The following is a 17,542-nucleotide window of genomic DNA, read 5'->3' on the forward strand; positions in this document are numbered from 1 at the left end:
GAGACGCAAGGAAGGCTTCAAAGTACACTATAAACCTTAACATTTACTAGCTCAAAATTAACAAGGCCTTGAAAAGTGTTTTAAGTGTAAGCATAAAAGTGAAATGGTGTGTCTTCTGTTGAACAGTATCTGTTTGTGTACAACTCCACCCGCTCCAGTATATTAAGATCTTTCTTAATTGTAAAGGTATCAAAAACAAACTTTGAAAGATAAGCTATAGCCATGTGGGCAAATGAAAACAAAAGGCACACACATGTATGTAATGGAAATATTTATTTCTAAAATACAATTTAACACACGTTTTTTAATAACAACTTTGTCATTTGAATGCCAAGAAAATATTTCTTTATGTACATGGTCTTGATATTTACATGGTAGTGTCCAACATGCTTGTGCAATTAATTCATATGTGTTTGCAGTATCCGCGTTTGGATATTGTCCATGCATTAAAATAAATGCTGACTCCTCTTCTCGTGTCCATTTGTTTCGTTGTTTTGTTTCTGTTTACTTTGTTTTATTTGTGTCCAGACCTAGAAGTCCTGGTGTGGGCTGTGCGTCAAACTGTGCCGTCGCAAGTCACAGTTGCGCCGAAACACCTTTCCGCAGCGGCCACAGCTGTAGGGCTTGATGTCTGTATGGGTGAGAAGGTGAGTTTTCAGGTTACTTCTTTGATTAAAGGTTCTTCCGCATGTGGGGCATTTGTGGGGAGACTCCTGTTTAGATTTAAAGCAAGCAAAGGATTATTCCTTTCAATTACATAGAACTTTGATCATGAATATCTTTCCATTACGTTGATAAGTTAAACATGTGTTTACTATTTGTACATGTCTGACCGCAACAGACTTTCGAACATCCCCACGCATGCACTTGATTGTGAATATGTGAATCAGTAAAAGCTGTATATTAATATGTTGGTGTCATTGCCATCTCACCTGCATGTGCAAGGTTTTATGAACTGCTAACGTTCGAGACTGGCAAAATCCCTTTCCGCACTCTTGACATTTGAATGGCTTTTCCTTGGAGTGGATATATCTGTAAAACAGAAATCGCAATTAGCTGAGCTATAATGTTTGTATGACAAGCTGCGTATAGTCATATAAATAACAACAATAAAGTGCCATCGTTTGCAAAAATAAAAATAAAAAATACAGGTGTGAATGAAATTAAGACGTTTGATACGACGTCATGGATATGGCTTTATAAATAAAGCGAAGGTTAGTACCTGTGATCTCTGAGGTGGTCCTGTCTTCTGAAAGCCTTGTGGCAAATGTCGCAGGTGTAGGGCCTCTCGTCAGTGTGGGTTCTTTCGTGGATGAGGAGGTTGTAGGACTTGGTGAAATGCCTGCCGCAGAACTTGCAAATAAATTCCTTTTTAGTCTTGGACGGGAGCCTGCCCCTCGTGGGTTTTCTGTCCGGGGACAGCTTGTTCAGCTCAGTTATGGTTCCCCCAAGTCCCGACGCCAGCTTGGCCAAGTCCGCAGCCTTCGGCGGGTCCTCCTGTGTGGCGGCCAGGGCCAGATTGGCGAAGTCGAACCTCGGCCTGTCCTTGTGCAGCGAGGGAATGCCGTGCGTGACCGAGGCTTGTTTGGGGTGGAAGAGCTGCGCGGCGGCGGTGAAGGGCAAAGCCGGGAATGGAATCCTCGGGTCCATCAAGCCCTGGGCGGCTGCCATTTCTGTGATAGTCGATCGCAGTCCTTGGATGTGCGGGTAGCCGAGAGTCCAGTGGTTCATGTGCATCGTGTGCACTGCGCTGAGGCCGTACAGTCCCTGCAGCTGGTCGGCCGGGAACGTGTTGACGGCCTGCAGGAAGGAGTAGTTAGTGAGCTGCAGGGGCGGGTGCAGGGGGATCGGAGCGTGCAGGGCTTTGCTCCCCATCGCGGATCACGCTGGTGCACCGGACGCGCCGACAACCCCTTGGAAAATAGAAAACATGTTCACCGTCAGTCGTGTGGACTCAATTAATGCAGCTACAATACAACGCCCTAATTCGGTACAATCTTACAATGGGAATATATGGTCAAATAATTTCTACTTCCGCCACGATAAAACACAGAAGTGGTTGCAGAGCGAAGATTCAAGACTGTGCAGACAAGGTTTATTTCATGAAAATAATTTCACATTAAAAAAATTATGCTCTCCTAAAATTGTCAGTATAAACAGTAATCATTTTAATTTCTTTAAATAACTTTTTGGAATGAAGTACGCGCTCGACCAAATATGAGGGAACACAAATTGCAATTGACAACATGTCACGGTACAATTTCTGCATGTGAAAACAGAGCATTATTCAATAACACTATTTGATGAGTTATGAATCAAACAATAAAACTTTTGACATTAATTGCAAGGATAGTAATAGAGTATTACATTTTCCGGGAAGCATGTGTTTATCTTATTGTTTAACAGTTATTGGGATTTTTAACTTCAAGAAATCATGTTACAATAATTTAATAATTAGACACATTGCGTGCGCAAAAGAAGTATTTTTTTCACACTTCAACAGAGAGAGTGAGATACTTGATACTTGCAAGTGCGAGAGTTGGAAGATAAGAAGAAAAATCTTAAACTGTTTTGCTTTCAAAAAATGTTTTGTCTATTTTTCTCATGTTAGTGTCTGCAAAACACAAATTCCTACAATAAAGTGCTTACGTAGTAAAAAGTGCCAACATGTTGAAATGATGAGTAAAGGTCTGGATGATTTCACCCAATATTTTAATTTTTTTCACACAATTTACGTTTGGCCATGGGTCTACCCCCTCAAATGGAATGGGGTTAAATATAATGTTGCACAGGTGCAGCTGAAGTCACCATACAAGCACATGTTGTTCTGCCATAGTATACCCACAACTTTGATCAACATGTTTTCCCTAACCTTTGGACTTCATTTACACTTTGACGGTTTTCCTGAACGCCTGTCTGTCTGTATGTTCTTTCTTTTCTTCTTTTTTTTCTAAATAAAAGAGAAGCAGCAAATTTACATTTCGTGCATGTTTGATGCATGCAGCAAAAGCAACGAAAGTGAGGTCTCACTCCACAAAGAGCGTTAATCGATTGAGTTTACGCAGAGATGACAAGTGCGAATGTAGACTGCTTATACGCGCATTCTGCTGTATTATTTGAAGTCACGGAACAGTTAGAAAACAAGCGCGCTTCGAGTGCCATGTGCCAGAATGTACCCTTCCAAACGCAGTCTTACCCCAATAAATAGCTGTCAAAATCCTGCGGTATATGCCAGTAATCCACAGTAACTCTAGACGCGAGTGACTCCAGTAGCGCCACTACAAGTTCTCCAAGTTCCAAGTCCACGAAACTTTCACAGCCATGCAGCCAAGTGCGCTGCCTTGGACCTGTGCGCGTTCGTGTAGTGTGAGCAGTGGTTCTGGAATACAGACAGCCGCACAGTGGGAGTCCCGTCCGCAGCTGAGGCTGGAAGTGTGCGTAACGCGCACCGATTCTTCACTTTTTAGGGCTCCTGCTCGGGGCTCACATAGCCCGCCTTCGACACGCCCCCTCTTTCTCTATCATTAATTCCAACGTTCCTCCTCTGTTTATTTGTGTTTGGATAGCAACTAGAGCTCCACTGCCAAGCGAAGCATCCCATTCGGCTCAACTTTACCTCATGTGATGCCTTTCTTTAGTTGCACCTTAGAAAAGCAAAGGGGTCCTGCTCTTGGAGACATCAAGTGCACATGTCGAAAGTCTGATCCCCCCCCAACTCCATGATTCTGCCTTCGGATACTTGACTACCTTACAAGATTTTCGTTAAAACCCCAACCCGTGCACGCGGAAAGATGCAAGCTGACCACATTAAATTGCTTGTGTCATTAGGGTAAGAACAAATCATTCCGCAGGCTACTGATTAAGTTACTATTATTTCTGGATAAAAATACACTTGCATTTACTAACCATTATTTGGGCTTCACGCAATGGCACTAATCATGTGTTTAATTTGACTGACATCCACAAAATGTAATTGTTCGAAATGTCGTTTTCTCTTTGTGTTGTAGCTGCACAATTAATATGTAAAACAAAGCAGTCTAGATATTTACAGATGCCATTTGAAAATAAATTTCACCAGCTATAGACAATCTACTTTGAAATTCCAGAAATAATACATTAATTGAATGTGTATTCCCAATTCATGTGGCAATTATACATATTATTATTATTATTATTATTATTATTATTATTATTATTATTATTATTATTATTATTATTATTATTATTATTGTTGTTGTTGTTGTTGTTGTTGGCAATTCCGGAAAGTTTGTGTTTGGAAACTGATTGAATAACTTTGTGAAGACGTAAACTATAAAAACATCAAATCAAATGTTGGTGTTTATACAGAAAGGGTTACGCATAATATCTTCAGGTAAAAGCTTTTTAACCGTTTAACGAAAACAGATGATTTTTGTAATTTTCTTAATTCGGTTAAATATATAAAAATGATTAAAAACAAAAAGCAATTAAAATATTTAAAATATATAAAATAATGACATGCATATATATTGTTTAAAACTATGATGATTATGATGATGACGATGACGATTATTATTATAAATCTAACAATTGCATGTACATTTCAATCGAGGCGTAATAGGGCTGAAAGCGGAGTGGCTGAATGAAGGTTCGCACTTCTGCCTGCGACGCACTAAAATGTTGGAACAGTCAACGAGTCTGCAGCGTCACCTATTGATGATCTATCATAACGACAAGGCCACTGTCGTGTTTGTCTATGAAAAACTATCCGTATATTCTTATAGCATGCCAAAAGCATACATTTAAGGCAGAAATAAATGAGTGACACAAATAATGTTATTTAAAAAGACTTGTCTATTTCAGATCTAAAGTATATAAATTAGATCATGTTCTTGCAAGTGGATAAAAAAGAGCTGGATGTTAAACGAAATATGAATGAATACTGTTCAATGAGTTGGCAAACCGTATTTCCAACAGTAGCACATGTGAAATAATCAAGATTTCTTTTTTTTTTTTTAGCTGCAGAGTATGTGCAACACATTTCTGCACGCGATATGCTTGTGGTTTCCACTTGTTAGTCAGACTTCCATCGTCAGATTTTGTCATTTTAGTATAACATGCCATTTCCTTTCATTTATTATTTTTTTCAGATTTTGATTTATCATTAAAACGATCTACATGTTTAAATGCTAAACCTAATGTATCATTAATTCTCTTGAAAAACACTTACATCTGAATGTGATAATTAACCCCTGGAAACGTGTTATTTGAGCCCTCACAGTTTTGAGTACTTGAGGTAACCGTTATATAAGTGCAATGTCCATTTACAACATTTATCGTTTCAAGTTATGTAAAATTCACGGATGTACCCATTTTCTTTTTGAGAATTTTTATCAAGGCTCATTTGTTTGGTTCATTTAAACTTGGGAGAAAGTTTGTCATTACTCTTGCATCTATTTTAAATATCAGTGGCAAGTTTACAATGCCAGAGAACTTTGTGTGGTTTCTTTATTTCCTCTCACAAAACAAAAAATTTCGAGGGAAACTGTTTTGCTGCTTGTGTTCAAATGACACACAACCCAGATGGTAGATAATGCGTATTGAACTTTATTTCTACATATCATGATATTTTGAGGCTTCTCTGTGAATTTTTCCTTTGAGCCATGCATAGTCTTTTTATGTAGGTTTATGTCAGAGTTTGTGCCATGACCTTTGAACCTTGCTTGAGTCTAAGCAGCCACCATAATTTACTGTAATCATCTGACTCCCAGATAGCCTTAGTGTTGGAAACCCATGCAGTTGTCAAGCCTGTAATGGCTGACAGGCTTCTAACACTGACCCAAAAGAAAAAGTATATATATATATATATATATATATATATATATATATATATATATATATATATATATATATATATATATATATATATATATATATATATATTTAAAGACCTGTGCCCTGTCTGTACTCACGAGATGTCTTTGACAGAAAACGTCTCTAAGCATTTGCCTAAAAAGTTGCAAGTCCATATTACAAGTGCACTGGGAAACAAAAAGCTGTCACTTACATACCTGCTGTGGTTTCAAAGCCCCTACACAACCACATTCACACCACACATTCACTCATCCTGTATAAGAACGTTGTCATCGCATTTCCTTGCGTCAAACTTCTTTCACGTAACAAAAAACTCTCTAAGTTTCTTCTTCATGTATGTATGTATGTATGTTTGTATGTACTGTATGTATGTATGTATGTATGTATGTATGTATGTATGTATGTATGTATAAAATGGTCACGTTTGTTACATGCTGTTTCAGAGTTTTCTCTACATGAATATACACTATATACACTACATACATACTATAGCACATTGGGCTCAGGAACTTTTCCTGCCAATGGGGCTGTAAAATTCACAAAATCTGTCTGTAAAATATTTTAAACCGAATTGCAAAGTGGTTACGTTTGCACTTGGAAACCTTCGTGTTTGGGGTACAGTAGTTCATTTGGCACAGCGTTTACTGTGTTATACAAGATTGCCTCCTGTTGGTTAATAACCAAACTACAGGTCCACTCAGGTCACATAATCGAAAGAGATCCCTTCTGTAAAGCTCTGTAAAATTAAATGATAAAATCAACCATTAAAAAGGCCATGCTAGTTACTTTTGAGTGACACTGACATATAGGCATTAATATTACAATATTTGGTTGTTGTTTCCAGTATTGTTGACTGGCAGCATGGAGAGTGGGCTGAACATTTCTTTGGTCTCTTGTTGATCTCTTCTCCATCTGCTGTCCATTGCCACTTTTTTCACTGGTCTCTTGCCATCTGTTAAACAGCACCCCGAAATCTTTGCGTGACCAAATTCTTTTACTCCTGAGTCCTTGCCATGTCATCTATGCTGCCAGAGAAGCATAGCGAAGAAACCCATGATATCGTGCTCATTCAACCAATAAAACCGACCGGTTGAGGCTGTTGAAGCACAGCACTAAATCCCATTTGTCAGCAAATAGCTTCCCTTGGGCTGTTTGTACTGGCCAGACACTTCTGTAGCGCTGCCTTCCATTAATATGACATATTTTAGTTTTTTGTTTTTTGGTCCATCTGGTGGCAAGTGCTGTAAATACACAGTAAACAGACGAAGCAAAGGGTGGAATTGTGCATGATCTAACCCAGGGGTCAGCAACCTACAAGAGCCATTTTGACCATCACCCACTGAAAAAATAAACAAACTAACACTGAGAAAAATACCAAAATATACAAAGCTGTCATCTGAGGAAAAAATGGAAATTCTAAAATCTAAAACATAATTTGGTTAGAATTATTGCTGCATAATCTATAAGACTTCAGTATGAATACACAATGTAGGGGAAAATAAATACAAACTTTGAATTTGCAAAGGTTTTCAAAGTTTGGACTGGTACTGAATGATAAAAAATGTAAAAACCTTTAATTTGAAGGGTACAAAGGCAACTTACATATTTCGATTTACAATTACAAAATAACCTACCAAACTACTGTATTTTATTTTTTGAGGAAATTATTAATTTTCTAAGTCACCAAGAGCCACACAGTAGAAGGAAGAGGAGCCACACGTGGCTCTGGAGCCATGGGTTGCAGAGCCCCCACTGAAAGAGATCTGCCATATAATGCAAAATGATTGAAATGCATGCAAAGGTTTTGGAAATTTCACATTGTGTGGAAAGTTGGACAGCTTCTGGAGAAATAAAAAGTTGAACGCCGGCAGTATTATTTTCATTCCAGTCACATTCTACCTGATTTCATAGCACTTTTGTATTGCTGGGTTGCTATATCAAAAGAAACTTCCTTACACAATATCTGTGTAGGTGACATCACTAGGGAGTTAAGCTATATCAGTTAGGTACCGGTAAACCCAAAATGTTGCAACAATTCAGTTGCCATTACAAACACATTTTTCATATTTAAAATGTGTGTTGTCAATAGATTAAAAAAATATTGAGATACATTGTGATATTGTGGCTGATCAAATAAATTCATACCCAACAGCAAACAGTCTTCTTAAACAGATGTAGTTGAAATTGTTCCATTTCTGGTGCATTTGATGTCAGTCCTATGTTCTGGGTGCAACATTTAGTTTTGAGCATTGTTTCTAACATCCAACCACACAGCAAAGAAGCCCGATGCATAAAAATGGGTCTAATCAATGTACAGAATGCATAAAGTTAAATATTATAAAAGAGATGAAAGCAACTTTGAAAAAAAATGCTTCAACAATGATTAATGACAAATTGTGAAATAATTGTCTAGGACACTAGCCCTATATCTTAAACAAAATTTTGCTATTGTGTCTTTGCTGACCGAAGGTATTGCGTCCTCAAGCACAACCTGTACTCCATGTCGCTGGTAAAGTGATGGACAGTAAAATTCTTGCACCTGTTTCCTGGCCACGCTGAAGTGTTGTTATAGCCATGATGAGAAGACATTAACAAAGTTTCTGCAGCACACTTGGAGAAATAAATCAACAGAGAGCAAGTGTGTCTCACCCAGTCTGTCAAAAATGACAGTTTTAAAAGGTCCCACTGCCCGCTGTATTGAATATTTACCTGGGTGGATGGAAATATAGCCAGCATGGAGAGATGAAAGCAGGAATGGAAAGCTTTAAAAGTTCATGGGCGTAGAGGAAAAGAGCTGGATGGAGAACGAGATGAAGAAATGGAAGAAGTGTAGAATGGAAGGAGGCAAGGATGTTTGTGGAAGCAGTGGAAATATGGTGAGATAGAGTGTGAGCTGGAAAGGGGCTAAAGTGAGGAATGGAGAGATGAAGGAATCAGGATCCAGACTGCTTGTCATGATTTTGTGTAATCAGTCCCCTTTGAAAACCTTGAAAAACATTTGGTGATTAAGTTGGATGCGGACTGAATATTGCAATAGCCCTGTTTTCCCGCATCAACAATCCTGTTTAAGTTCTTATAATTTCTTCTTCTTCCTCTGCCTTATTTTCTCTTTGTGATGTGCCAGATGTAAGTCCATTACAAAGGGAGTCAGGAAATGGGTGGGAAAAAAATGCACGCAGATCTTGACACGGTTTCAAGAAAGACCTATGACAGTAAAGGACCTTTGGGAAAACCACTCTGCAGACAAGTAGCCTTTTCTCATGTTTTCGTATAAGCATCGAAGTAACAATTAAAGTCATCTGCATTATTTGTTCCATATGTTTTTGTCAGTCAGTGATAAATTACTGTCATAAAACCGAAAACACAATTGTTTCTGTAAAGGCTAAAAATATCCCTTCAGCATTGTAGAAGCTCTTCCTCTCATTTTTCTCCATCACTTTGAACTCGAAAAAAAGGGCATCTGTTGCTGATGGATTACTGATCCACTCTTGTTCGAATTATTAGTATGCATGTCTGAATGGTTGTATTCCAAACAGGCATTTACATAGGAAGGGAAAAATCTTCAACACACTAACACACATAGTCACTCACATACTAAATGAATGTTAATGTACAGGTGCAGTCTTGAGGGAGGTTGTGTTTCCCTCTCATCAGTCACTCGTAATCACTTCCACTCCAGCCCACTAAATCCCAGTTTTTTTACTCATGTATTTATAGAATACATGCTCAATACTTAGAATCAGGGAAAAGTTTGACTGCCACCAGGAAAACATTCGAGCCTTCTGCATCTACACAGTCACAAAGTCAATATAGTCAACTCAGACAGAATATATATGTATTTTTAAATAAAAGTCTACTTGTTTCTGAAATGTATTTGTGCTTTTAATAGGGTTTAAAGCTGTTTACGACATAGGTGAGAGTGGAGTTATTGGTCCCTTTGCAACTTCTGGGCCGTTGGACATATTGGCAGGTTGCACAGCTCTACCAAACTGGTCCCGGGGAGGTCCAAATGACCTGTTTTATACTAACACAGCCACTTTGTCATAAAACTAGTGGGAAGTGGAGTCACAACTTGGGTATTTGTTTGAAGTGGGTGGAAAAGGTCCCCCTGTGGCAAACTAGGCAAGTGTTGTAGGCTGCCGTGTCTGCTGGGAGATGAAATACACCCAAATACAAGTCACTGTATTTACATCAATCTTACCTCGGTGTCTGGGTTCTTTTAATGTTACTTGAATCACGCACCTTTATTTTCGGAGAGAAAAGAATACTTGTGACGGGATTTTGTTAAATCCAGTCCAATCCAATCCAATCCAATCCAATCCAATCCAACTTTATTTGTTAAGGACTTTAAAACAACCACAGCTGACCAAAGTGCTATAATAGAGTTTGCATAATCATATCATGTATAATGAAACTGCATCCCGACCTCATTTAAGTCTGCAGTCCTTGTTTTGCCACCATTCTACTGCATTGTTATGATTTCCACATACCTCTTCAGTCTTGACTGTGACAAATGGAATGAAAATAAAAATCATAGGCAGGGAAACATTCAGTTTTTCTGTGGAATTGATATTATAGAAAGCCTTGTATTTACCTGTCACAGTGACAAAAAGCTTTCTCCTCTCAAGTGGTGTGCGTCACATGGATTGTGCAAGTGTGTTCCAGGGTAAGGTTCTATGAACATTTAAGAGACCCAAGGGTTGATCTGCAAAGCACATAATCTCAGCCAAAGTGTTAGTGCTAGATGAACACTTTTACTGTATTATTAAACACCTAAAAGTAGGTCTCAACTTGGTAGAGGCCCCAATGCAACACTTCCTGATTTTAAGGCTATATCCCTGCCATTTGGGGATCAAATTATGATACTTGTCAGGAATCAATTTACTCCTAAAATGAAATAGGAACTACATCAGTCAAACTAGTATTTTTCGAAATAGAATTTGTAAACATCTTTCAAATGTGCAAATGTGTGTCATACTTCCTTGCACGTTCTTTCCAGTATTTTGGACTCTGCTTTTCATACACTGGGCGGGTTTTTATCTTTATTATGTGAGTACTTAAAAGGAAATACTTTTGGCAATAGGCTTCAGATTTGACAGCACAAGTGAGAATTCAGAATGAATGATGTAACATTAGTTTCACATGTGGTCAAAGACCATTTTGACATGAAATGGAGGTGATTCAGTGTTTGGGATGTTCGTACTAGACACTCCAGGGGCTCATGGACTCTTTCCACTTCTGTTGGATTGGTTTTTAATACTATAAAAGGCATTTCCCCTCCTGCAATCATGGGTTTTCAATTCAAAATTGTGCCATTCTCATGATCGTTTATTATTTACAGTCCTGGATTGGAAGCGAACCCTTGTGCAGTATTTTGACTGTTTTACGGTCATGTTCCTCCACATCAGTCTTGCATGACACACTCCTGGTAGTATGATAACTGAATGGTTGTGCCATGGTGACGTTTGATATGTTGTCACCATCTGAGGGAAATTTCAGCTCCCAAGGTTCTTCTTTCAATAGTTTCCCTTGAAGTCAAATCCCTTTGATGTAAAGACCAAAGCATTGGACAAAATACCATACAGGGTTAATGCAAACATATTACTTTGCTGTATGACAGTCCATTTAGCTTAATAGTAGCAAAACACGGTCACTGCCATAGATGACAATCAAATATCATGGGTGTTGCAGGGTTACAATGCCTTTCAGCAACACAAATGGAAAAATAATTGAAAATTACTCACAGAAATACAGTAAGTTATATTGTCTTTTTGTTTTTGTTTTGTTTTGCCAAGAACCATTTTTATTACTGTGGCTTACCAAGAAGCTACCGTCTTCATTTATCCTTCTGTATTATACTGCCCCCATTTGGCCAAGGGATGCAGACCAGAACGACAAATACAATGGCCATTGATTTAAAGTAAAAAAAAAAAAAAAAAAAAAGAAAAGGGAAAAGGCTGTTTAATGAGAATTTTGTCATTTACGTATGTGTTTTCCACAAAACAAAACCATTAAGGATATTTTCCCTATGAAATACATGTCATAAAAACGATTAAAATGTTGGACCAGATTAATGCCATTCCAAGTCATTTCAATAAGAAAAAATGTTCTGACAAAATGCGTCCAGAATTAGGTCCATAGAAATTGTCATTGCAAATCATAGTTACAACCAAGATCAAGACATATCTGTTGCTAAGTACAATTTCTTTCACCAAAACATACTGTGACTACACAGGTTGAAAGATTGAAGGTTGAATATTGAAAGGGTCTTATCATCAGTTTGGCATTCTGTACGTCCCAATTTAGTCATTTTGAGTGCATTTTTTCCACGTTTCCCCTCCACAGCTGATTCAAACAATCAGGATCGTTATCAGGCTTCTGGTGAGTTTGCTGATGAGTTGAAAATTTTAAACAAGTGTGTCAAGGAAAGAAACCTGGTAAACATGCAAGATACCGGCCCTCGAGGAGCGAGTTTGGACATCCATGGTTTAAGGCTCAGGCTCACTAAGTTTCTCTCTACAAAACACCTGAATCTAATGGTTAGCTCATCAACAAGCTCTGCAGGAGCTTGAAAGTAATCCTAGTCATTTGAATTAGGTGTGTTTGAGAAAGAAGGATGAAAAACATTCAGGATACCAGCCCTTGAGGACTGGAGTTTGACATCTATGGTTTAAGTGCTCTAAGTGGGAACTGGAAAGAGCGTTCTATGCGTGCGTTTGAGAGGTACATACGAACACAAAATAAAATTTTTAAAAAATGTGAGAAATGCATTCAGATGGATAGAGTTTGATCAAAAAAAAAAATCCAAGGCAAATAATCTGTACGCTGTCAAAAAAGTATTCTAGCTGCAAGAAGGAAGCTGATACAAATGCTCCTTATTAGTGCACCGACCACAGCCTTGCAACCCGAAGCAACCCACTCTTTTATTTATGGTTTCAATGCTAGATATCTGTTGATCTTTGTCATTTTTTCCCCATCTGGCCTCTTTCATTTCATCTCTGCAACTTGAAAGACTTACATTGTTGCAACTCTTTTACACAAGACAGAATATCAACTTCAAGATGTGATCCGGCATCAGGCCACCAATATTGCAGCCCTTGTTTCATGCTGATTCAACTGAAGTGATTATTCCCATCATGTTTCATAAACAATCTTATTTATTACCCTGTCATGGAATAACATAATTTCATATTTCAAAGTTGGCTTTGGCCTTGAGTGAACACTTCATCTGCAGTGGTCTAATTTCAGTGTTATTTTGCCACTGTCCTTTGACATTGTTGGTACAAATAGAAGAATATGTTGGAGACTTGAAGAGAAACAATTCAGTACAATTACAACCAAGATTTCCAGAAAATGAGGTTCAACTGAAATCCCATCACAATTAAACTTCATGTTAAATTACAAGATTACTTTTTGGCCCTTAATTGACTGTCAACCAGATTATATATTTTGATTCTTCTAATACAGTTTCAATTAATGTACATTTTGAAAATTAGATTACCATGGTATTTTATAAATTATTTCATAAAGCAACAGCAAGGGCGACAACATCAATTTTTTCAATATCTTAATCATACGTTAAGTTTGCCAAACCTGAATTAAACAGCATGAAAACAGGAAACAGGGTTATAGAAAAATTAAGTGTGGGTCATTATTTAGCGCAGTGCCATTGTAATGAGATCCTCTAACAATGTAAAACTGTTTGTCTTGAAAAAACTCCCTGCTTCTTCATGAGGGCATGAACTAACAATTCAGGCTTGCGTGCTGAATGTAGGTTTAATTAGGCTGTGAACTAATGCAAGCTGTTCCTGACCCTAGTAAGAAGGCAGACAGCATGTCATGAGTCACAAGAGGTTCCACTAGATGGACATGTAGGAAAAGCTGTGAACCTGAACAATTTGGCACATGATGTTTCTGTTTTTATCTCACTACACCTATAACAGAATATATTGCTCTCAATGGTCACATCCTGTCGTTCTTGTTGGAGTGCATAAACAAAGGTTAGGGAAAAAACCTAGTGGAAGATGCTTGTGCTCTAAATACAGCTACAGAAGTGTCCATGCACTTTAGTCCATCCATCCATCCATCCATCCATCCATCCATCCATCCATCCATCCATCCATCCATCCATCCATACATACATACATACATACATACATACATACATACATACATACATACATACATACATACATACATACATACATACATACATCCATACATCCATCCATCCATCCATCCATCCATCCATACATTTTCCATAGCTAGCTTGCCGGTTCCTATCCCAGCCGTCTTCTGGCAGTAGGCAGGGGGACATGCTGGACTGGTTGCTAGCCAATCTCTGGGCACACAGGGACAAACAACCATTCACGAACCCAATCACACCTAAACTTTAGTCCATATATATATATATATATATATATATATATATATATATATATATATATATATATATATATATATATATATATATATATTGTATTGTGTTGGTATTGCAAGTCCAGCGTACCCAGCAGTTTTCAGAGGTAAAATGAGCATTGTACTGCTGGGTACGCTGGACTCGCAATATATATATATATATATATATATATATATATATATATATATATATATATATATATATATATATATATATATATATATATATATATATATATATATATATATACAATGCTCATTTTACCTCTGAAAACTGCTGGGTACGCTGGACTCGCAATACCAAAAAATCTATAGGTCCCATCAGGAAAGTTTTAAGTCCCAAAAATGGTGCTACACAAAGGACAAAGTAAGTCCAAGGATAAAATTGCATTTACAAGACATGAGCAAAAATCATCAAAAGATATTAACCTACACGGTAAAATTATTATAATAATAAAATGAACTTACGTGTAGTATCCGTCATCAGCTTCTTAATATCACAACCACTGAAAGAACAGTCCAATTTGGAAGAAAAATCCGCTTTTTACTTTGAGTGTTCATTTGTCTATTTTGTTCCTCTTCTTGAGCCTCTGAAGCGTGTTGTTTTCACTCTTTACTTTTTGGCTCATTGTTACCTGATTGTGTATTATTTGACTTGTCACTGATACTAAAAAGTAATTTGCCAAAGTTACTTTCAGCCCTAAAGATAGCATGTTTTTAGAAGGTATTTCAGAAGGCGGGGGGGGGTTAAAAAACATATCCCAGAATCTTTGTAAGGACAAACAAGTCCACTGTGCAATTTGTCTTTGAAATAAATTTGAATGGTTTAAAAATTTTGCCCACAACTTGATGATAGGGGAAAAAAAAACAAACAACAAAAACACTGCACCATCCATAGGCGATACCTGTAAATTAACACAAGCTTACTCAAAATCATTTGCGATGCAGAGCCAACAGACCTTAAGCAGCATTGTTTCATGCTGTTGAAACTCACAGCAAATTCCCCCGACAGCTCGTACAGCAAATTAAAACAGTTGTCTTAATACAAAGAATAACGTTACCTAACTTGGCATGAATTTAAGACAAATGTATGTTGTCCAGATAGCAAGGACTTAATCTCATTGCTCGCTGCTTTATCCCTGCTGCAGGCAAATCACTTTCTGATATCCATCTCTGAGTTACATTTTAAGTCAATTCAAAATTAAATTTTCAACACGTTGTCGGCTAAACTGACTGGTTTGCCTCTCTCTCTTGCGCTCACGGAAGTATGCAATATCATCCTTAGTTGCAACATGTGAATAAATTACCACAATAATTATCCTTGTGCACATTGTTTATGTGGAGTGAATACATTAGCATGAATATGAATTATGATACCAAGTAGTATGTGGCATGTGTGCTCTTGAGTGGTGAAATTTTTATCGGGTCACAGTACTGTAGCATGTAGCCCAGTGAAATCTCTCTGGCGATGCGGCTGGTTGTAGAGGACAGACAGTGACAGACAAGACAGTAAAAACAAACAATGCTTCAGAATAAAACATGGGATATTAAGTAATGTATGAAATGAATTGCATTGGTACACTTTTATTTGGAAGTTATTCCTGGGAGCAAAGTCGTGACAACGATTTAGTTGTCATCTACTTGACCATCTTTATCTCATGCTGTGAGCAGCATTCAGTGTAAACAAAGCTGTGCTCTTCTTGATTGACGTTCCTTTTACCACAGGATCAAAACAAACATGGTGGACAGAATTGCCAAACTTGTTCATAGGTCCTCAAGTTTTGTTGAATAAAAGAATAGATAGACCATGATTAATATTTTGATATAAAATAAAAAACGATGCATCCGATGGATGTAGGTTGACTTGAAAATATGTGTCTATATATATATATATATATATATATATATATATATATATATATATATATATATATATATATATATATATATATATATATATATATACTGAGATAGATTCCGTGAGATATATATCTATATATATATATATCTATATATATATATATATATATATATATATATATATATATATATATATATATATATATATATATATATATATATATATATATATATATAAACATACATCATCAGTACGTGTAATCTAAAGTGTGTTGACACTTCTGTTGAGAGTCAAGACGGACGTTTGCTCCTTACTAATACAGTAAAATCAAACTTTTTATTGGCTGTTCAATGTGAAAAGTTTGTAAAGCAAATCCAGGTCATCGTATCTTTTAAATCCTTTCAGTTTGTTAGTTTACCACAGTCATTCTCTATGCCCCATTTTTTTATAGATAAAACTGTGTATCTATAGGTACCATATGCATTGTGAAGTTTCATCATCTGGGTGTCATTTGATTTGGCCATCGAATATATCTTTCTAGGAAACACAGAAACTTTGTGTCTTACTCATTCTAGAACTTGGATGTTTGGTATATTGGATTCAGTTTGTTTAATATGAGCAGATTTTGAAAAGGTTAGATTGCATATTTTTGTGTTGTTTTAAAGAAATAACGTATTCATGCTCACTATTGCTACTGAACCACATTATTTGACTCTTGCTGTTATTTCTTTTACCTACAATTATTTTCTTAGTTCGGTCTTTGTGGTATTGCAGCTTCAAATTAATTTTACGTAGGTCAGTTGTTTAAAGTATATATTTGTATATGGATTGTTTCGTGTGCACTTCCCGAGGAGAAACAGCTGGGTGGCTGCTGAAGTTGTATTGAACTGCTGCCCTTTAGGTCCCACCCTGCAATGTTGTGGTGTAAGTCAACCAGAGCAGTTCCAGCCCAGCTGCAAAGGCTGGGATCTGGATATTCAGATATTGTGGACTCGAGAGACTTCTTAGGCCCCAAGGACGTTTTTGTAGAGAATTCATGATTAAGTTGGGAGGCCTTTAAAAATGTTCACCAGTACTGCACTCTACCACCTGCCTTTACTGCAACCCCCAACTCCCACCCCACCAAAAACACACAAAAAATAGTACATTCAACTTTTATTTTGACATACAGTACATAGCATACAGAGGAAAAAAATTGGAGTATTGGAATATTATTTCAGACTTAAAATACCTTTGGTCATTTTTCTGATGAGAGCTCTGTTGCTTAACTCACTCAATGGTGCAAGTGAAAGTGTACTCGTATAGCTCTTGGCTTCGACTTTTATTAGCTGTTCCAGAGTCTCAAAGTACTTGGCCCAACATGGTAGTCCCCACTCTTTTCCGACTAATGAAGTGCACATTCTCATTTGA

At 37.3% G+C, this 17,542-nt stretch overlaps 1 protein-coding gene across 2 annotated transcripts; it reads right to left on the reverse strand.

Annotated features, from left to right (window-relative positions):
- Positions 1-254: 254 nt before the first annotated feature.
- On the reverse strand, positions 255-3,421 carry osr2 (odd-skipped related transciption factor 2). Of its 2 annotated transcripts, none has more exons than XM_088410803.1 (4): positions 3,197-3,421; positions 1,223-1,913; positions 933-1,032; positions 255-631 (listed from the first exon to the last, which is right to left on the reverse strand). In XM_088410803.1, the coding sequence occupies exons 2-4, from the start codon at positions 1,873-1,875 to the stop codon at positions 557-559; spliced, it is 828 nt and encodes a 275-aa protein (XP_088266929.1). In that variant the 5' UTR covers positions 1,876-1,913; positions 3,197-3,421; the 3' UTR covers positions 255-556. The 2 variants fall into 2 exon arrangements, with proteins under 2 accessions (XP_088266929.1, XP_088266928.1); XM_088410802.1 differs by having other exon boundaries at positions 255-713.
- Between the last annotated feature and the right edge of the window lie 14,121 nt (positions 3,422-17,542).

This window comes from Hippichthys cyanospilos, chromosome 3 (genome assembly GCF_059441005.1).
Source record: "Hippichthys cyanospilos isolate Australia breed blue-spotted pipefish chromosome 3, RoL_Hcya_1.0, whole genome shotgun sequence".
In the NCBI taxonomy this organism is placed as follows: Eukaryota; Metazoa; Chordata; class Actinopteri; order Syngnathiformes; family Syngnathidae; genus Hippichthys; species Hippichthys cyanospilos.